Below are 21,332 nucleotides of genomic sequence, written 5' to 3'. Positions count from 1 at the left end.
TTTAGAAATGTCACATTTTCTGATGTCCTTTTAAAATACTCTCAGGTCAAAGTATGAACTCAAATTACCTGTTCTTGACCTATTAGCTCTTTAGAGCTCCTAAATCTTATCTTCATTGGTTTCTCTACAAAATACACTGCAAATTTTCTAAACTAAATGGCTCATCCTTTTCCTTCTTCATTAATAGCTTCAGTTTTGGGCAGATGAAACATTTTTTTTATTCTCTGGTAAAAGCAAAATGGTCAAGCAAAGTCAAACAGTCAAGCAACAAATCACTTGGGGTCACCAAAACAAGCGGTTCCAATTTTTGGAAGCTTTCTATCTTCACTGCAAACTGTGAAGGTGTTGGGGGCTGGTTTTATCCTGAAAACATAATTCTTTGGAATATATTTGTGAAATTCAGTCCTCAGCTGTCTACTGATTACTGTCCCATCAGACGAAAACTTTTCACTTCTAGCTTTACTGTATGAACTGGTTGAGACAACTTTTCAGTTTCTGAATGTATAGATGAAGGTAGCATGTGCATTATTATTTTTCTCTGAGATAAGGTGTGTGAATGCAGTCAGTAGCACAAAACACTGTGGAATGGGCAAGAATAGTGTGTTCTCTGCCTAGGATTCTCTATAATAGTCTCTGTAATATTCCCCATAACCTTTTGCGTAATCACAGAATCACTAAGTTTGGAAAAGACATCCAAGGTCATGGAGTCCAACTATTAACTCAGCATGACCATGTTCAGCACTAAACCATGTCCCCAAGTGTCACATACTCAGACCTTGTGAACACTTCCTGGAAGGCTGAGTCCACTGCTTCCCTGCACAGCCTGTTCTGGTGGTTGATCACCTTTTCAATGAAGAAATTTTCCTAATATCCAATCTAAGCCTCCTCTGGCACAACTTGAAGCCATTTCCTCTCACCCTGTCTCTTGTTACCTGGGAGAGGTAACCCCCACCTGGCTGCAGCTCCTGTCGGGCAGTTGCAGAGAGTGAAAAGGATCTTCTGGATCCTCTGCTCCAGGCTGGGCACCCCCAGCTCCCTCAGCTGCTCCTCACACTTGTGCTGCAGACCCTTCCCCAGCTCTGCTGTTCTCTGGACCCTCTCCAGCCCCTCAATGTCCTTCTTGTAGTGAAAGGCCCAAACCTGAGCACAGGGTTTGAGGTGTGACCTCAGCAGTGCTGAGTACAGGGGGACAGTGTCTGCCCTGCTCCTGCTGGCCACATTAACTTTAATAATGTGTCAAGGTGCCATTTGCCTTCCTGCCCACCTGGGCACATTCTGGCTCATGTTCAGCCACTGCTGACCCACAGCTCCAGGTCCTTTTCTGCCAGGCATTTTTCCAGCCCCTCTGCCCCCAGCCTGCAGCACAGCATGGAGCAGTTGTGACCCAAGGGCAGGACCTGGCACTTTGCCTTATGGAACCTCACACAATTGGCCTCAGTCCATTGATCCAGCCTGTCCAGATCCCTCTGCAGAGCCCTCCTGCTTTATACCAGGGCATGAGGTGTTTTTTTGCTCTTCTGTTCTTTTCCTAATGTTTCTTTTATATTCTGGTTGATTTTTCGGACTCCTGCTTACTATTAAACTTAGGTTTTCAGGTAAGTATTTAGAAATACAGACAGATCTTTCTTGTACTCTAAGAGTCAATTTAAAACCCATCATTTTATCAGTAATTTTTTTTTTCTTCAATGCACTGTCACCCATGTTCTTAGAGCTGGATGGAAGATTTTATTGAAGGTCTTTTAATCTTCCAGAAATATAATACCTGCTTCTGCATGTCAGAGAGAGTTCAAAATAGATGGCTAAAATTCACAAACAGCTTTAGCTGCAGGTTTTTCTCCCTTAGTCTTTGACATTTTACCTAGTACATACAGGTTTTTTGGGTTTTTTTAACTTTTATCCATGTATTTTCCAACTTGAAATTACTTATCTGTTTTTTTAATGCTTCTGAGATATTTCTGTAGTTTTAAAGTTTGTACCACTGCCCTCACGTTTTTAATTTCTTGCTTAGCACTCTATGACATCTGGTTAATAGCCAGATGTTTTCACTTTGCACTGTGTCTGGCTGCAATGGAGTTAATTTCTCCATAATAGCAGCTCATATAATGCAGTGGTTTATATTTTTGACCAAAATAATGTTTTGGCTATTGCTAAAATATGCTAAGCATGAAAATATTGAAAATATATAGTTATTCTGTGTGATATTCTCTATTCAAAGAAATCTAACATATGTTTTGAGCTGGATCTCAAATATTCATAGAGGTCTTCAAGTAATAAAATGTTCTGCTGTCTTTTATAGGTCGACAAGAAAAGTGCTGAAATCCCTAACATGACCGGCATTTAAAGGAAATAAATCTCTAGAAAACTCTAGTTGGAGCTAGGCTTGAAACTTCACTGAAACTGCACATGTATTGGTCATAGGAATAGCTGGTAGATGCAGAGGGCCTCTGCTGTTCTTTGCTTTTGTAATGAGTGACCTGCACTGATCTGAGATCAGTGACTCACTGATGGTTCTCCTGCTCTTTCCAGAGTCACCAGGCCCTGTTGGTTACTGACATTTTTTGTGCCTTTCATTTGATCCTTTAAAGCATAATGATTGCCTTCACCTTGTGGGCCCAGTCACTAAAACAAACAAAACAAACAAAAAAAAAAGTGTCCTTTTTTTCAAATCTGGAGGGTTGAGCCTGCCTGGACTCCAGGGTGCCCAGGAAGCAGCTCCTCAGCTGGACTGGAAAGAGAAAATACAACAAAAGGCTTGTGAGGAGAGATCACTCACCAGTTATATCACAGGAAAAACAGACACAGCCTGGGCAAATTAACTTATTAAATCAGAGCAGGGTAATGAGGAATAAACCCAAACCTCCATCAGAGAAGCCAAACTGTATCCCCTCTGCTACCAAAACATGGCCACACAAAGCCAATGCAGCACAGGATTAAAAATGTGCACTGTATTTCCAATTTCTTCATGTACATGCTTAGTAAATATATTTTTTCAGAGAGTGCTTATTTGCCTAAGCAGGTTGCTGGTTTGCAAGCCAAATTGTGTGTACAGTTATTTCTGTTTCTTTTTGGTTAAACAAAATTAACAGTTCTGGCTAATGGTTTGGGTCTGGCTGCAAAATACAAGTGAGAACATTTAATGGCTGAGGAATGGCATTTGGGTGGAAGACAGATTACAGTTCCTTCTCTGGAGTGAGCCATTTAATCCTCCTGAAGTGGGAGCCTACGTATATCTTAAAGATGTCATGTTTGGCCTTAGTTTAAAATGGTTTTGCCATCAGCTGGATTCTAATTAAAATTAATTCTTCCTGCAAGTAGAATGTCATTGTCTGCAGGAGAAACAATTGCCTGTGTTAATTTCAAATGGTCAGTTCACTTTTGTTTTTTTCCAAGCTGCTCTCCTGCTGCTATAAAATATCACTTCTTAGAGACTAAAAAATAGTAATTTGAATGAAGAGTAGTTTAAAAACATGCCAGTTAAGGCTGTGTAGCTGTGCCTGTGAAATGTCCTACATCCAATTACAAATGCTGAGAGCAATCCCTTCAGTTAATAACTCCAGCAGAATCCTGGGACAGGTGAAGGATGCCATTCAGTGGGACTCTGGAAGCCCTGATTAATTCAGAGCTGGAAGGAGCTCTGCTGATCACAGCCCTGACCATTCCTGGATTGGGTTTGAGGCTGCTCAGTTTTGTGTTCCTTGCACAAACACGAGTGGCGTTGAAACGCCTGGTGCTGGGGAGGGCGCTCTGTCCATCTGTCTGTCTGTTGGATCCAGGTGCCAGCTGACAATGGGAGGTGCAGAGTGAGACAGTTGGTCTAAACAAACCTGTTCAGGAACAAGCAAAGGCTTTTACTGCCTGGAGAAACTCAGCTATTCAAGTGGCATATACTCCATTTTCTCATAAATCATCTTAAAATCATCCTTTCTATGTTCCTTTAAATATTCCTTTATAACCCGTGGTAGTTATTATACAGAAGAACTATCCTAGTTGACATGGACAAAGCATTTATTTGACACTCTAATCCATGATCCTAACAGGGAAGAATTTTTTTTTCTAGGAAGGCAGGTAAATACTGATGAGATGGCCACATCCTGTAGAAAGGCTGTTTGAGCCCTGTGGTCAAAGTTGAAGCTCTTTTTCATTAAAACATACTTTTGTGTCCCTTTCAGTCCTTTCCTAAAACACACCTTCCACTTCAGGGTATTTTTGGTGTACAGAGTTCAGAAACAAAGCAGCTGTCATTGAGAGTTAAGGTGTTTGTTCATTTGGTGATTTGATAGGGAGTGTTGGTTTGAAGGATTTTTAAGTCTCAGGTTACACACAGACCACAAAACTGTTCTGTTTGTAGCAAAATGTGTTGTAGATGTGTACACCCCAGCTCCTTATCAACAAATTGTTTCTGGAAGATGTTTCTGGAAGTCTGTTTCTCTCAGACACAGTGGAATGGGGCTACTACCATCAACAGGCATCAAATTAGTGAATAAATTTTAATGTTTAGGTATCAGGTATCAGAATTAGATCACTGTAGAAAGAGGATTTTTTTTTTTTTTTAATATCAGGTATCTCGTGAGGATGAGAATGTTCTTACACATCCTCAGCGCTAGTAGCAGATGTGTGGTCAGGAAATCAGTGGAGTTTTCTCATTGCTGTTTCTCACCAATCTATGTGTGGGTTTTTTTTGTGTTAGCTGAGATTGCACAGCACTCAGTAGCTGCCTCACACCTTTGCTCATACTGAATGTAATCCTCCTGTTAGGGGATGGGTGTTTTCAGCTCATGCTGAGAAAGTTGAGATATTTTTTGTCATATAGGCAGTTGAGATTCAGTTTTTTGTTTGAAGTACTTACCAGCTTTGGGTTTTGTAGGAAATTTTTTTTTGTATGGCCATAATTTTTAGTGCTTAGCCTACATGCACAAATATTCTACATGTATGAAACAGCTCCATTTTAACAAAGAAGTATTTTTATATTGAAATGCTGCATGCTGTTTTTAAGTCTTTTAAAATAGTATTTGTGATCTGTTTTGAAATCAGGGAGACAGTCAGCAATGTTTATTGTAATGCATGTCTTCACCTTGACCCTTGGTTGGACTGGAAGAACTGCCAAACTGATCTGCCTGACAGAGGCAAGTCAGGAAAGAAAAACAATGTGAAGCATTTGTTGGCTACTGTGGTCATAGTTGTTCACTAACATGGATCACAAACAAACTCAAATCTGTGGGTCTCCTTTTTTTAGTAGAATTCCAATACTCAAAAGTTAATAGAGTTTCATATTAAGATGAAAAGGTAATAAATGGTTTTGTTATTTGTCTTCAGCCACTTTACTTCATCGATTAACTGATTGTTGGTTAGAATCCTTCTAATGGTTAAAAAGGAGAGTTTAGGAGTAAGATGCTTGGATTCCATTCATATATCTGCTAGGAACTACATGATCCTAGCAACGTGGACAAAATTCCATTCCCCTCATCAGAGCTTTTATTCCAATATATGGTTCTGGATTTCTTTTAGCTAAAGCATGTTTTGTCCATAGGTATATAAAATCTTTTGGGGCTTTTTTCTAATGCTTTTCAGTTTTGCTTACTGCCCACTGAACAAAAGCAGAGTAATTAGTTAATTAATTAAACCAGTATGTGAAGTACCCTCAGGGAAACAATTCAATAAGCAGATTACATTCTCAGGCACATGGTGTGGCAGTCCTGGGCAGGGCCAGGAGTTGGAGTCAATGATCCTTGTGAGTCCCTTCCAACTCAGTTTATTCTGTGATTCTGTGTATTCAGATTGTTTATGAGAAGACTTTCTTGTGTTGGTAGCCTGGTCCTGCTGAGAAATTTGTGATAATTCATTTTATTCTTGCTAATAAACTAACAGAGGCTGTTTAATGGGCAAAATGTGAAAATATATGTTTGTTTTATAGAATCACTAAGATTGGAAAAGAACTTTAAGATAGAGTTTGACTGTTTCCTTACACTCCTGCTCAGCACACCAAAAGAAACCACTGCACAAGCAGGTTCTGTTTGAAGGGGATTTTTCTTTATCTTCAAATATCCCTTTCGAGTATTGCAGAAAAATATCAGTGTTAGAACTGCTTTTAGTATAAACAAATAATTTACAACTATATTAAGGAGTTAAATGGGGACATTATGAAATTCTTTATACCTATAAAGCAGCAATATTTTTCAAAATCATAGAAGTCCACAGAGAAGAACCTAGTTGAGAAGAGGCATAGATCAAGGAATTTTTGTAATGCAATTGGAAAAACCATTAGTAGGTGTTGAAAAGCTGGGGGCTCTCTATGCAGAGGAGCTGGAAGGTGGGCAGAATCATGGCTGGCTGTGTTTGAATTCAGTTTGGTTTTTCATTGTTTCTCATTCTGGAGACTCTAAATATGAATTCCAGGCTTACAGTTTACTGCCAGTTGTCAGCATACAGATTTCTGTCTCAGCATTGCCTGAGAAAGCTAAACTTTTTCCCTGCCTGCCTTGTTTCCTTCTGTTCTGTGTCTAGTAAAGAAATTTTGGTTTATGCAGGTTATGTGATCAGCCTTACCCATGCTGCTTTAGCTTCTGCTTGTGCCCTTCATTTTTGTAAGGAACAGCCAGGACACTTCAAACCTTTATTGCATTAGATTCAGGCCACAGAGACAGTTTTTGTTTCAATCTCAGCTGAGTATTTACAAAATATTTCTGGAATTAGAACAGCTGCTTCCAGCTGTTGTATATGTTTTCACTCCTTCTGCTGTTTGCATGACAAGTCTGGACACACTACAGCTTTGCTCTTACTGGTTTTTTATTTATATTTTGTTTTCCTATCTCATTATGGCAACTACAGCATATTTTATATATACACATGGAATTACTCACTCTGGAGATTGAATCAACTGATGTAGATTGAGAGAGGAAAAAAAGAAAAATTCACTGGGTTTATTTATAATTCTCTTCCATTAGTTTCTTCTTTCCTTGTTCATGGCCTCTGAAAATTTGCATAATGCCTTGATTTGCTGACTGATTTTTCTTGTTTGCATCTTCTACCATTTCATCTAAGAAATTTTATTTGTATAAACTTAAGAGTTCTCTCGTTCTTTATCTATACTACTAATTATTTATCTATAGAGACACTTGTTTTCTGGTTGTTTTTTTTTGACTTTTATTATTTAGAATTTTAGTAAATGAATTCCCCATTTACTTTAAAAAAGGAATCAGCTGATTACTGGCTATTCATTGGTATCTCAGAAGAGTGTTTTGTATACAGCTGTTGTGTGGCTTTCTAGTTAACAGGTTGAAAACTTATCCTATTTGAGGTTGAAGACATTCTGAACAGCAACAGGGAATGATTTGGAAGTGCAGGCCTTCAAAATGTGGAGTTACATGTCAGGGTTAGGTTGAACCAAAGAACTATTTTGAACTCTAATTATTTTTGAATCCACACTAAAAAAGAAAATTATGTTTCTGGCTGTTGACTTACAATACCAGAAGTGGAAGAAGGTCTAATCCGAAGAGATTGTCAAAAGACTTACCCTTAAATAAGATGGATAATGAAGCCTGTACTGGAAAAAATAATCCTAAAATTGTCAGAACAATTAAATATGGAAAAGGGAAAAATAAATTGTTTATTAATTGCAAAATCATGAGAACTTCAACAAAGTTTGTAGCATTCACAATAATGTGAATGAATTTAGACACACATGTTTCTGAGAGTTCATTTTTTAAATTTTGATTTTTTTCTCTTTTATTTTCTTTGTTTGTATAAGTCTCATACTAGTTTTATAAAATAGAGGGGAAAAACTTCCCCTAAGGGATCATGCAGCACATCATGCTTTGATAACATCTTTCTTTCTACTGTAGCATGAATTTTCTCCCCATTTGTTCTTTCAGTGTTAGGAACTGTTACCTGCATTGCTTTTGTACATAGTTACCTTCTTTTTGGTGTTTGCTCTTTAGGTAATGATTCTGACGTTGACCTTGACAGGAAGGAAGATGAGCGAGAAAAAACTCCCAAGAGGCCCAGAGCTCAGAAAACAGAGAAAACAGCATCAACTAAGGAGACTGAGCAGGTTTCAGGAGCTAAAAATCCTATTATAAGTGTGGTTTTGACAGCCCATGAAACTATTCCAGGTAATCAAAATCACCAATTACATAAATTTTTTAAGTTATGCTGACACTGTATGAAACATTCACTGGTCTAAGACAAAATTGCTTAGAATATTTAGTGTATGAAAAATATTTAGCATTATTTGATTATCTTGATAGAGTGTCCACATCTGGCAGCTATGTAATTGTAGAACTTCAGTCACATTTCTACATAGGTACAAGAAATGCTGGACCTGGCTGTAGTTAACCTCAGTTACTGCATTAACATCAGCTATGTTTAGTCTGTGAATAGTTTTAAAGAAGAAAATGCTAAAACACTGACCAGAGAACAGAAAAGTGCATATATATTTGAAAATCAAATTCTACATTATGATTAGAGGATTCAAACAATTTAAACCTAGATTTGCATTTGAGTGTTTATATAAACCATTACCTTGTTATAAGCCATTAACCATTCTGACTGTCAGAATCCCTTTTTTATAGTTCTGTGCATTATTTTCAGCTTTGTAGCTTTATTTTCTCCTTTTCGTTGTTTCTAACCTTTCTGAGCATTTGTTTTGCTTATAACTATCAGAACAACTTTAAGGTCTTCATTTTGTTGTGGTGGGTTGGAAGCTAGCAGGATTCTCTGTGTTTTTAATATCTTTTGATACTGATATCTGTGATATGCTGGTTCAGGGACTCATGGAGGTGTAAGTAAATTAACACCTTTAGGTGTTAATTTATGGATATAGAGAAACCTCCCTTCCTCAGGGCTTTTGGAAAGAGCCATAAGTGGAGATTCCCCTCTCCTGGTGCTAAATTTTATGCACTTTGTAAGAATTTTTATCTTAGACGTTTACATTTCTGGCAAGGACTACAAGAATTTCCAAGAGGGCAAGGAAAGACATGGTGGATAATGCAATCAAAGATCCATTTCCTCACAAAACTGCCTTAAAAAGGCAAATGAAATAATAGTAAATATAGATAATGAAACAAATGTATGAAGCATGTGATGCAGGATAAGAATGTAAATCTAGTGGATGTTGTTGCCTTAATTACTACCTAGTAAAATTTTTCTTTGTAAAACCGAAATTTTGGGCTGTCTTGCACATATGCTTTTTGAGATACTCAAAATAGTAAAATAACTTAAACTTTGGAGGAACTTGGGCATAGTATATCAAATATTCAGAAGGCTTTAATGAACCAAAGGGATTTAGGGTCAAGTATGAAGCTGCAGCAGTGTTTTAAGATCCTCTCATCTCTTTGACTGACAATTAATAATCTTGTTACATTCAAGTTCCCAGCTAAATTATGTGTAGTAAAAAAGTCAGTACTCTTCAAAAAGTTATAAATTGCCACCCAACTTTTCAGAATTTGGAAATTCTAGAAGAAACTGTATAAGTGATTAAAGATTCAATAGAAAAATATTTAATGCAAATATCATATAATTTATTTTTCATTGATTTTCCTTCTATTTTTTCCCCATTAATTTCCACAATCTATATCTTAATGTCACCAGCAATTCTTAGACAGTTCCCCTTGCTCAGTAATACTTAAATGTCTGGAGATTTTAATAAAGGTCTTTCACATTCTTTTTCATAGTAATTTTTCTAGAGATTTATCTTGTGCTGAAGAGATAAGTTACTGCTGTAGACTGCTATTAAAAAATATAAATAGTTCTCCCTTCTCTTCTACTTTCTTTGTACTAGACCATCTGTGAAATTAAGTTGAAAATAAAGTTTGAAGTTCCTTAAACACTATCCAAACTTAATCCTTTCTCACAATCATTAACAATCTGTACCTATCTGTTACCTAGTTTTGAGGGTGCATGGAAATATCCCTTTTTGTGTCCACTACAGTAAAATTCTGTTCATTACAGTAAAATTCTATTCTGACAAATAGAAAAATAGAGAAGGCCTTAAAAATTAGCTGTATTTTATCCCCAGTACTAAGAAAATACTTAGACTGTATTTTTCTCCTCTTAAATAAATGATTATTTTAGAACTATTTCATTGACACTTTGCTGTAACTTTGCTAAGCACTAATGAGGTTTGGGACAATGCTTTGTATCATTTATGACTAAATGGATGTTTTCAAAATCCCTTTGAACAAAGAGGATCAGTCAGTTTTTTACTTCCCAGAGAGGACATTTGGGCAACTTTGATTTTCCCTGGTGTTCCTCTTCTGTAATGTTTTCTTAGGAGGCATATGAAAGGTAATAGATTTACAGCTGTAGAAATCTGAGAGCTGGCATTAATTCACAGAGTAAATACAATTAAGAGAGGGAATAACTACAATTATATGCACTTCTGAAAATTGTTTTGAATGGCAGACATTTTTTTTAGTCTGTTTTTAAGAACAAGTGAATAAATTTGTCCAAATATTCCATCTTCTGGGGTTTTAATGTCTTTTGTTTCCCATGTTTAAATTCTGTAAATTATCAAGGTGTCAAAAACCAATTTATTATTCTTGCTCAGTTAGTTTGATTCAGGAGAGATGTGAACATTTAAATTACTGTTTTATGTAAATTCTGTAATATTTTAAAGACAGCTTGTTACTAGATTAGTTTTAAGTTCCTATGAAGATGGTCAGTGGTAGATTATTGTTTTGTTTATTGGTTTTCAAGAAATACAAAAACAGCATGAAGTATTCGGTTTCTTGAGAATAATTATTTTTTGTTTTCTAAAGGAGTTGGATTTTTTTTTTCAACTACAAATTCTTAATACAACACTGAGAAGACTTTTCTCTCCCTGATTTCCACTGTCCATAAAAGTCCACCTGCGTTCTCATGCGACTGTGTGAGAGGATTCTGTCTGTAATCTATGAACACTTAGATCCTTCTTCCATCAAAATTTTTGGGCAGTGGGGAAGAAATGGAAGAATATAATTTTACTTACTATTTTGGGACTGACTTAGTTTAACTAGTGGCAATCTTTTTTGTGTACAATAATTTCTGTTCTGTAGCTCATGGAATGATGGTTGTAGGTTTATGACACATCTGAATGGATTTACTATCAGACAAAATGATCCTCCTGGGGAAAGGAGGAGGACTGGGACTGCCCCTTCTCAAAGTATCTTGGTCAGTAAATACAGACTGCTGTCCCAAGCACGTGCTGTTCTCCAGCTCCAGCTTTTGAACCATTGTGCCTGTTGATGCATTTCTGTAGTGAAACACACTAGAAAATTAATAATGTATTTGCAGAAGGAGAGATTTTAGGCAGATCCCCTCTCTAACCCTATTCATGTACTCCTGTGCTGGTACTTTTCAGGCATCACCAACATGTAGGTGAATGGAGGGCCAGGGAAAAGATGCTATTCTTATGCTGACTTACAGCAAATATTGAATTAGGCAAGGTTAGGAAAATGAAGCCTTTCACCTCTGAATATGAGCAGGTGTTCATGTTGTTTGGGTTTACAGATAGATTTAGCTCAGCCAGTCTAATGTCCAGCCCTGGTGAAAGGAGGAATGTTCATCCTCCCACACATGGGTCTGCATTTCTATTTTGGTCTAAATTTAAATGGGTTCATTCTCAGGGTGTTAAATGGTCCTTTTGCCTTTTTTTTAGCTTTATTTTGAGGGTTAGAGGTAGCTTTGTATGGATAACTTTGGCGTTATGGGTAGGGTTGGTTTCTGATGACTTTGACTTTGAGAACTGTATTTCTATGGATCACACACATTTGGAGCACATTTCACAAGATACTGTGGAAGCTGGAAAAACACATTGCTTCAAAAAGAGATTGAAAGAAACAAATATTCACTTCATATCCATAGCTTATTTTATTTTATTATTCATTATTCATTATTTTAACTGTACAGACCAGAGTTATGGTCTGTAATGTTGAAATCTATTATGTACACCTACATTATGAAGATTTTTTTTTATATTTTAACTTCAGCTAAAGTTCTTTTTTAAAACAAAAAAGTTGGTCTAAAGGCAGAATGCAGCATCTCTATAGGAAAGAAAAAAGACACTTATTGTGTAAAGTCTCATGGATTCTGACAGTTGTTTGCATTAGATTAGTTCTGACAGGTGTTTGCATTGGATTATCATATTTAATATGTATCAATTAATTTGTCTAAATCCTATCTTGAATACATTTATATTTTCAGTTTCTGTGACATTATGCAGTAATTGTTCCATAACTTAATTAAATGTGGGGTGAAAGTACATATTCCTTCAGTTTAAGTCTGCATTGAACTTTTTTTTTTTTGTGGGTTGCAAGATAATGATTATTCACACTTTTTTTTTCTGCAGTATTGCTAATTACAAAGTTTTTTCTGATATTTCACTTTCGGTTACCTCTTTTCCAAGCTGAAGGTCTCCAAATTCTCTATCCCCTTTCCAAACAAAATACTTAGGATTTTTTCTTTGTTACTGTTTTCTGAAGTTCTTTATCCTTTTTTTGTGATCCATACTTGAAGCTTTAGGACATTTACAGAATTTAGTTGAATTAACAGGAATTAGGTTGATGTTTTTTCCTGGTTTATTTCTGATCCATTCCTAATAATTCCATTCCCTTTTAGACTGTTGATAAGTATTGGAGAACTCTGTAGTGAAGGACAGGCTGCTTTTTCAAGGGACAGACTGTAAGACACTGGAGGCCATCTCTGAGTTTGAGGCAGAGATGAGGCTCACTGGGTAATGCTTATCTGTAGCAGCTGCTGTCAGAATGACATGAAGAACTCAAATCTTATTCTTCTGAAGGCAGATTTACTTAGGTGATATTGACTGAAAAGAGGAAAGCAAAAGGCATAAATAAAGTCTAGTAAACTAAAGTCGATTCTGCCTTTAAAATAGAGATATGATAGTGCTGGAGGAAGGATTTTTGCAAAAGAACTTATCAGTACAGTAAACTTCTTTTTTTTCACCCTGATATTTATATGCTTTGACTTCTTGAAATGATTGCCTAGAGAAGCAGGAAAACCTTTATCTTCCTTATTGGCATTTGATGTTTTTAATAAAAAATAAGACCTTGCATGTGTTTGCCTTGTTCTTAGGCATTTCCCTCACCTGAATACTGAGGGCATTCTTTTGGGATTTGGGACATGTGGTGGCTAGGCTGGGCAGAGCCTAGAAACCAATTTTCTCGCTTCCTGGGCATGTGCTGTGGTCATTAGTTTGTGATCTAGTGGTGATTGCAGTGGCTGCTGGTCTGTTGGCACCCTCATCCCAAGTGGATGGAGGCATCTAATCATTATTAATGCTCCCTGTCTTCCAAGGGTGGGAAGTAGCAACCTCCCACTAGGGGCCATGATTGCCTTTTGTGAGCAGGTACTTCATCAGCATGACTGCAAATCTGAATCTCCCTCTTCAAGTTTTTTAAGACCTTTGTCTTTCTGTGAAATGCATAGGTAATTTATAGGCAGTAACATGAGGATAACCTTGGAGAATTCTGCTCACTCAAAGTATGCATAATACTGGTGAGTTAGTATTTATCTAGTGAGTATATATTCACTTCACCCAATTTAGGTGATTAAATTTTTATAGTGATAGTATGAAAGTCTATTAAACAGTTTGGCAGTCCTTTTAGAAAATGCTCAAACATCCTGAAATGCAGAAGGGCACAGAGGAGAGTTAGTGTGGAGCATTTAATGAGAATCTTTGTCTCACAGTCAAGAAATGGGAGGCCTAGAAGAGGCAATCATGCATATAAAGCAGTTTAAGACCTATTTTCTTTTAACTGAGTCACTCTAAATATAGAATTTGCTTCTATTTTAAGTATTGAAGTACCAGAATACTTTTCTGGTGTCTGATGTCTATTCTGTTACCTTTGTACTGAACTCACAGACTGACCCATGGCTCCTGTGCTGTAATGACCAGGTCCCATCTCACTGGGACAGTGCAATTTGGGAGATGCAATCCTGTGGACAGCCTGACATTTTTGGGAAAGGGAGGAACAGGAAGAATAGAAGCTGTAATGTTCTGGTAACATTTAGGGTAAAATCTTGGAAGACCAGTTGTTAAAACTGCAGAATGTTTAGTACAGAACTGAAAGCATTATTTTAAAAAAAAGTACTCCAAAAAAGCTGGTTTTAGATGCAACTAGTTCAGTGAGCAACAGAGCTATTACAGTTTAGTTATTCTGTTTAGTTACAGAGTTGCCTGATGTCCAGTCTGGTAGGAAAAGCTACAATAGCTTTAGGATGGCCTCTTCTCAAAATATCTCAATTTCCCACTTAAAATCACTCTGAAGGACCCACAGAATCTCTGTTTTTCTCCTTGTTGTCTACAGCATTTCTTTCCTCCATGTCCTCCTAGACTCCTCACTAAGTCTTTCACACCTCTTGTGTGAAACCACACTGTGGTTTCAGAGACTTTTTGTTAGTACTGCCTATATTTTATAAGTAATATCTTCAGGACTCTGGGCTAAATGCATTCAGTATAGCTCCCTTCTGCTCCCAATGGAGATTGAGAAGTGCACATGGAACACAGAATCAGAATATCCTGAGTTGTAAAGGCTCCACAGAGACTGAATCCATCTCCTGGCCAGCACAGGACAGCCCCAATAATCACACCATGTGCCTGAGAGCATTGTCCAAACACTTTCTGGGCTCTGTCAGGCTTGGAGCTGTGACCACTGCCCTGGGAAGCCTTTTCCAAACATATTATTTTTATTCTGAGGGATGGCAACATGCCCCAAAATATAAGGAGTTTAAGGAAAAACTGTACATAGTTTTAAAAATAGAGTAAATTGTCTTTTAGACTAAACTTTTCCCTAGCCTTATTTGTGGAACTGATTGAACAGCTAGGCATAATTTTTCAAAGGCTGTGGTATGAAGCAGAAACAGAAAAATTCAAATTTTATTTAGAAGATTTACAATCTTTTGAAGGTGGAAATATTTGGATGTAGGATCTCCTTGTAGCAGGCATCGAGCACTATAAATAAGGCTCTGAGCTATCAGTCCTGGCAAGTTATTTAAGCAGAACTGTGGTGTAAGTACTGATGGATTCTGGAAGTGAATCCATCATAAACAACAGAAACTAAAACAGTCAAACTAATGATTACAGAGTTTATTGTTTAATTTACACTTTTATATTATAGCAATGCATGTTTCTAGTGTGAAATTTTTGATGAGCATTCCTTTCATTCTTCCTTTAGGAGCCAGAAAAATTGTTCCTCTTGAGGCTTCTCCTCATGAAAGTGAACCCAAAACTCCAGACACAACAGTGCAAGACCCATCACAACGAAAAGGATATCAAGAATATGCCATTCAGCAAACTCCATATGAGCAAGCAATGAAAACAAGCAGGTAGTTTTGAAGTACTTATATTTGTGTTCATGCAAAATAAGAATGAAATGTTTCCCCATCCATTTTTATGAAACTGGAGTATTGTTCTGAGACTGTTAAATAAAGGAAGAGCTGAAAATTAACTGTGAATAAGCTGTATAATTTGAAATGTCTTTGGGGAATACATTTTTTTAAAAACTAAGCATTTCTGTCCATTATGAATATCTAGAGAAACACATTATGTTATGAATGTCTAATTTCAGCACATTATGTTACCAAGGTTCACTGCTGTAAATATAACTTCTTGTTTGGGGTTTTTTTAGGTTGGGTCCAACTCAGCTGAAAATTTTTACATGTGAATATTGCAACAAGGTGTTCAAATTTAAACACTCCCTCCAAGCACATCTGAGGATCCATACAAATGAGAAACCTTACAAGTGTTCTTACTGCAGTTATGCCAGTGCCATCAAAGCCAACCTGAACGTCCACCTGCGGAAGCACACGGGGGAGAAGTTCAGCTGTGATTATTGCACCTTCACCTGTCTCAGCAAAGGCCACCTCAAAGTCCACATCGAAAGGGTTCACAAGAAGATTAAGCAGCACTGTCGTTTCTGCAAAAAGAAATACTCAGATGTTAAAAACTTGATCAAGCATATGAAGGAAACTCACGACCTCCAAGACAAAAAGGTGAAAGATGTTTTCGATGAGCTTCGCTTGATGACACGAGAGGGCAAAAGGCAGCTCCTCTATGACTGCCACATTTGTGAGCGCAAATTCAAAAATGAGCTGGACCGAGACCGCCACATGCTCGTTCATGGTGATGAAAGACCCTTTGCTTGTGAGCTCTGTGGCCATGGAGCCACGAAGTACCAAGCCCTTGAGCTCCATGTTCGAAAGCACCCTTTTGTGTATGTGTGTTCTGTGTGCCTGAAGAAGTTTGTCAGTTCTGTGAGGCTCCGTGCTCACATCAAAGATGTGCATGCAGATCTGCAGGAGGATTTTGTTTTTAATAGTTCCATCAACCAAAGCTTCTGCTTGCTTGAGCCAGGAGGTGACATCCAGCCAGAAGCCCTTGGTGAACAGCAGACACAAACTGCGAATGAATCAACTGTCACAAGCACTGATGCTGTTAGCACCCCACAGCCATCTGCCTCTAAAGGTGAATCAGCAGCTGCAGATGTAAACCATGATGGTCAGCATAATGGTGATGTACAAATTGATGCAGTCCTTTCCTTAGAATTAGAAAATCCTCTGGTGAAGAGTGTAGCAGAGACACTGTGTCAGACAACAGACATAGCAGTCTCAGATATTCAGCCCTGTGTAACATCAGATTGCTTCCTGCTGAAAAATGGTACTGCTGGCCCTGAGGAGTTTAAAGATTCTCCTCCAAATGAGGAGGAAGTTACTCAATGCAGTTCTGTAAATGAGCAGTGTGAAGAAATTAATCTTTTACTATCTGAAGACAAAAGTTTAGATGTGAGTCAGAACAACACAATGACTGAGAACCTTCCAGTTCTTGAAGAGACAATCCAATCTGTTCCTCCTGGTGAATCAGAAACAAGCAATCCACCCATTCAAAATTCAGCAGAGCCCACAGACCCTTTGGCAGCAGCAGAAGCTGGGGCAGCCACCAGCCCACAGGCAGCCTCTTCCAACACAGCCACAGCCAGTGGGGGGAATGGATCCGTGGCCTTCATGCAGATCCTGGACAGCTTGCAGAAGAGACAGATGAGCACTGAGCTGCGGGAGAGGATAAGGAAGGTTTATGGAGACTTGGAATGTGAATACTGTGGTAAGGAGCAGTGGAATTGTGTTTGGGGTTTTTTAAATCTTATGCAGTGAGCTAGCTTTTTCCTGCTCCTCCAGTTTACAGTGATATAATTGTATCTTTGCAGCAGCATTAATTTTGTAGTTCAGTATGGATTCTGGGGTCCAGTGGGATTTATTTTTTGCTATAAATATAATGTGAAATGAGTCAAATCTCCTCAAAAAAACTCACTAGTAGAATATAGCAAAGCAAGGCTCAAATATCTGTTGATGTGAAATTTGATAGAATTAGATTAGTTCTGTCCACATGCATTTCCCCAAGTCACAGCTTTCACTGGGCCAAGCACATATTTAAGCATGTGATCAGCATTAGTTCAGTCCACGCTTTAATGCTTGAGCTTCATTATCAGCTTAGTATAAAATCCAATTTTTTTCATATAGTGTAGGAGGATGTATAGTAATATACATTCTGTACAATAGAAACATAGATACTGGCATAATTTTGTGTCTTATTTTGAACCAGGTTCTTTGAGATGAAAATTTTAATTACATGGTATCAGATCAAGACTATCCTGACTGTAATTGTTTGGGTTTTTTGGTTTATGGAAGTGGGAATAACACACCATTCCTCTTATTCTAACTGAAATGTTTGTGTTTACATAACTGGAAAGGAAGCAATTCAGGATGTATTTTGTAGCTTTCAATATTGAAAAGGGAAAGGAACCAAAGTCTGAAAAAACAAGTTTTTGAAACATCATGTAACATTGTACTTCAGATGAATTGCTTCGAACTTTTTGGTGCCATTTTGCCAAAAGAGCATAAGAGGGAGTAACATGAAAGAAAGTAAAAAAAATATTTTGACAATCTCTTTTAGCGCACTGTTGCATTCAGATGCTTTGCATAAGAGAACAGATAAAAAGGACTTTTTCTTTAGGAAAAAGATCATTGATATGTACTGAAGTTACTCTTGTTAGGCTGTTTCAGGACATATAACATGATCTTCTTAGGCAAAGGTGGATTTGTAAATATATTTTCAGTAGTGAAGGGTCTGTAGGCAAGTTTCATCAAAGACAAAAGGGACAGGATTCAAACAGTGTGTTTTGTCCTGAAAGAAAATTAGTTATTTTTATTAATTTTCACTAAAAATTGTTTAGGAATTACTTTCTTCATGTCTAATTTGATTTTCAGGCAAGTTGTTTTGGTACCAGGTACACTATGACATGCATGTCCGAACGCACACTCGAGAACATTTATATTACTGCTCCCAGTGCAATTATTCTTCCATCACCAAGAACTGCCTTAAGCGTCACGTCATCCAGAAACACAGCAATATTTTGCTGAAATGTCCCACAGAAAATTGTGACTACTCCACTCCAGATAAATACAAGCTCCAGGCACACCTGAAAGTTCACTCAGATCTGGTGAGTAGCAAACCAAATGTGTGTGTGTGTCTGAATTCAGTGTCTTCTTCAGTGTTTGTAATTCTGTGGCAATACTTGGAGACATAGCTCACACTATGTGTTCTCTGCACACTTCTGGGAATACCTGTCTTAGAGTAACTGGATATTTGGATCTTCTCAGAGCTGTTTCCAGGGGAATATGTCTGTATCCATTTCCTCTCTTTGGTTTTCCCAGTATTTTCAGATCCTTTGAGTGAGTAGAATAAAGTTGGTGCTCTAGTTACATTACTTCATTCTGTGAACCTGAATTTCCTTCTGTCCTGGTTTAGGGCAAATTTGTTAAAGAATCTGCAAAGGAGGGCCCCTCCAGAAAGCAAAACCCACAGGGCCCTTCCCCCCAACCGGTTCGGGAAAAAATTCCTTGGAGAGAGGTGAAAGAACCTGTTTATTTGACAGGCACAGCACCCCCCAGCACACAAAATGAACAATACCCGATGACAAAATGAACAATACCGCTCTGAGAAAGATGACAAAATCAGAAAGTCTCTTTCGGGGGTGGTTGCTCTGTTCTCAGTCCCTCCGGCGCTGGGGCAGCTGCTGCAGCCGAACAGTGCAAACCCTCGGTGTTCCCGGGTCCCAGTCCAGAGCAGGTTTGGGATGGTCACAGAAACAGGAGAGGAGAAACAGTCCAGGAAGGAATGTGGACTAGAACTAGCTAATAAGCAGAGGCCAAAGCAGAGCAGAAGCAAGAGCAGAAAAGGGAGCAAGCAAAGCAGCAAGCTGAAGCAAGAAGTGAAAACAGCCCTATGTACTGCTCGTCTCTGTGTCCCTGATAAGGGAAACCCAAACAAAACTTCCACTCTTCAGAGCCTGTCTTAAAGGCACAGAACAGATGAATGGGGATACAAGCATCATAACGTCACCCCAGGACACCTTCCTTCATAAATAAATTACTCATGTAAAACGGAAATATGTGCTTTTTAATTACTACAGACAAAAGGTATTTAAGTTATTAAAAAGGATTTTTTTCCTAGTATCTCCACCTACTTGCAGTTGAACATCTAACATTTTCTTTTGTGTTGACAAACACAGAGAGGTCTCATTTTAAAGGTTCCTGTCTTGTTCAGAAAGCCCTCAGAGTGCCATGTTCTGAAACCAGGCCTTGGTAGGCAGTTGGTCAGTATTTCCAACAGCTGGATTTACTTTAAAGGTATTTGGAACAGAACAACACTTCACCTCCTGCTCTTCTTAAGCAGCTACTTCTGAAGAACTTAAAAACCAAACAGAAGAGTTAACACAAAAAGGAAAAATTTCCCGTCCTTGTGTCCTTCCCTTCTGTAAATATTTGAAATTGAATCTGAATTTGTTATGAAAGGTGCAGAAAATTCATTCAAAAACTCTTTTTGAATGTTTTTGTATTCATGATGTTTACAATGCCCATGCGATAGCAAAAGTCTGTGCGATTGATGTCTAAGAACACTTAAGAAAAAAGAGTCCACAATTAGCTCTCCTTATAGCCTTCCAGAAGTACCTGGTTTTCAAGTGTGATGAATGTCCAGCAGCTCCCACCAGGTACATAATTTTCATAGTTCTAAATAGAACTGAGAAAATGGATTTCATAATTAAAAGCATTGTGATGGCACAATCTTTCAGAATCATGCTTACAGATGCTTACTGTCAAATATATTCATTTAAATGGATTGAAAAATTCATGTATTAGAATTTGCTTCGTAACTGAATTTGGCAATTCTCATATTGATCTTTGTGCCCACTGCTTGGTATATTTACTCCATGCACATCTCAGTGAAAAGGACCACTTCTTCAAAACTATATTTATGCACAGTTAAATGTGGAAATCTACTTTAATTTTCATTTGAAAAATCAATTCTTAATAAATATTAAAATTTAACTTCTCTGGAGACAGAAGATATTGATAGTTCAGTTTCTTGTGTGGATGTGTATCCTGCATCACCTCCTTGCTGGCTGCATTTCAGCTGGATCCCTGCATTATTTGTAGAAGATAAATGGTGGGTATTGAAAAGCAGCTTTCCCTTCATCCTTGTATATATCACTGTACAGCCACCCACCTTGCTCTGTTTACAGCACTCAAGTCTTGCACTGAATTTGGGATTGGTTATTCCCTGGCAGATGATGATGGGGAGTGTGAATGTGCTGCCTCTTGCCTTCTGTGTTTGCTACACATTTTTGTTACAGGGAAGATTTTTACTTTTGAAGCCTGGGAACTGAGGTGTGACTTGATTCAAATCCAAAACTTTGTATATATTCTCTGATTTTCAGTACTCATCATTTACTCTTTGGGCTTTTGTTGTAGATTTTTGATGTTTATTGGCATTTATTGAGCTCCTCCAAAGTTCAAACTGTGTATGAACTTTGGAGGAGCTCAATAAATGACCAATCACTTCAGTGTCCTGGGACCTAGGAAAGGGCTGGGCAGTTTCAAATTGCTTCAGTACAATTTCTATTATGAATGAGCTCATGGAAACATTGAAGAGCAGGGTGTTGAATTAAACAATGCTGAAGTAGGTACCAGAGTTTGTTTAAAACCCCCAGTGGCTTTTGCCATGCTCACTGTGCTGAGCAGATAAACATCACAGAGAGGTTTGTCTCTGAACATATTTTAAGTCTATGTATGTAATTGATACTGCAACATTATCCCCTCTATAAAACTGCACTTCAGACCCAGAACCATCACCTGTTATAAGGTGCCTGCATCTACTTTGATGCACATTTTGGAATGTAAATAATTCTTGTCTTTGGAAGGATGCTTAGAAATTCCATGATGCTGTTGAATTTTCATGTAATAGTGTAGCCGTTGGTAGGATGTGAGATGCTCAAGCTCTGGTTGCT

At 37.8% G+C, this 21,332-nt stretch overlaps 1 protein-coding gene across 2 annotated transcripts in view; it reads left to right on the top strand.

The window, feature by feature from the left end:
- Nucleotides 1-21,332, top strand: part of ZFAT (zinc finger and AT-hook domain containing) — a 115,011-nt gene that overhangs the window by 55,285 nt on the left and 38,394 nt on the right. For both annotated transcript variants that reach the window (XM_058031447.1, XM_058031439.1), the window contains 4 exons: nucleotides 7,935-8,108; nucleotides 15,168-15,318; nucleotides 15,621-17,089; nucleotides 18,253-18,485. In XM_058031447.1, coding sequence (XP_057887430.1) covers nucleotides 7,935-8,108; nucleotides 15,168-15,318; nucleotides 15,621-17,089; nucleotides 18,253-18,485 — 2,027 coding nt within the window. The remainder of the gene's footprint in view (nucleotides 1-7,934; nucleotides 8,109-15,167; nucleotides 15,319-15,620; nucleotides 17,090-18,252; nucleotides 18,486-21,332) is intronic.

This window comes from Melospiza georgiana, chromosome 1, assembly GCF_028018845.1.
Source record: "Melospiza georgiana isolate bMelGeo1 chromosome 1, bMelGeo1.pri, whole genome shotgun sequence".
Taxonomy (NCBI): Eukaryota; Metazoa; Chordata; class Aves; order Passeriformes; family Passerellidae; genus Melospiza; species Melospiza georgiana.
Note: the sequence above shows the minus strand (reverse complement) of the source record. Positions and strands in the feature narration are given on the sequence as shown.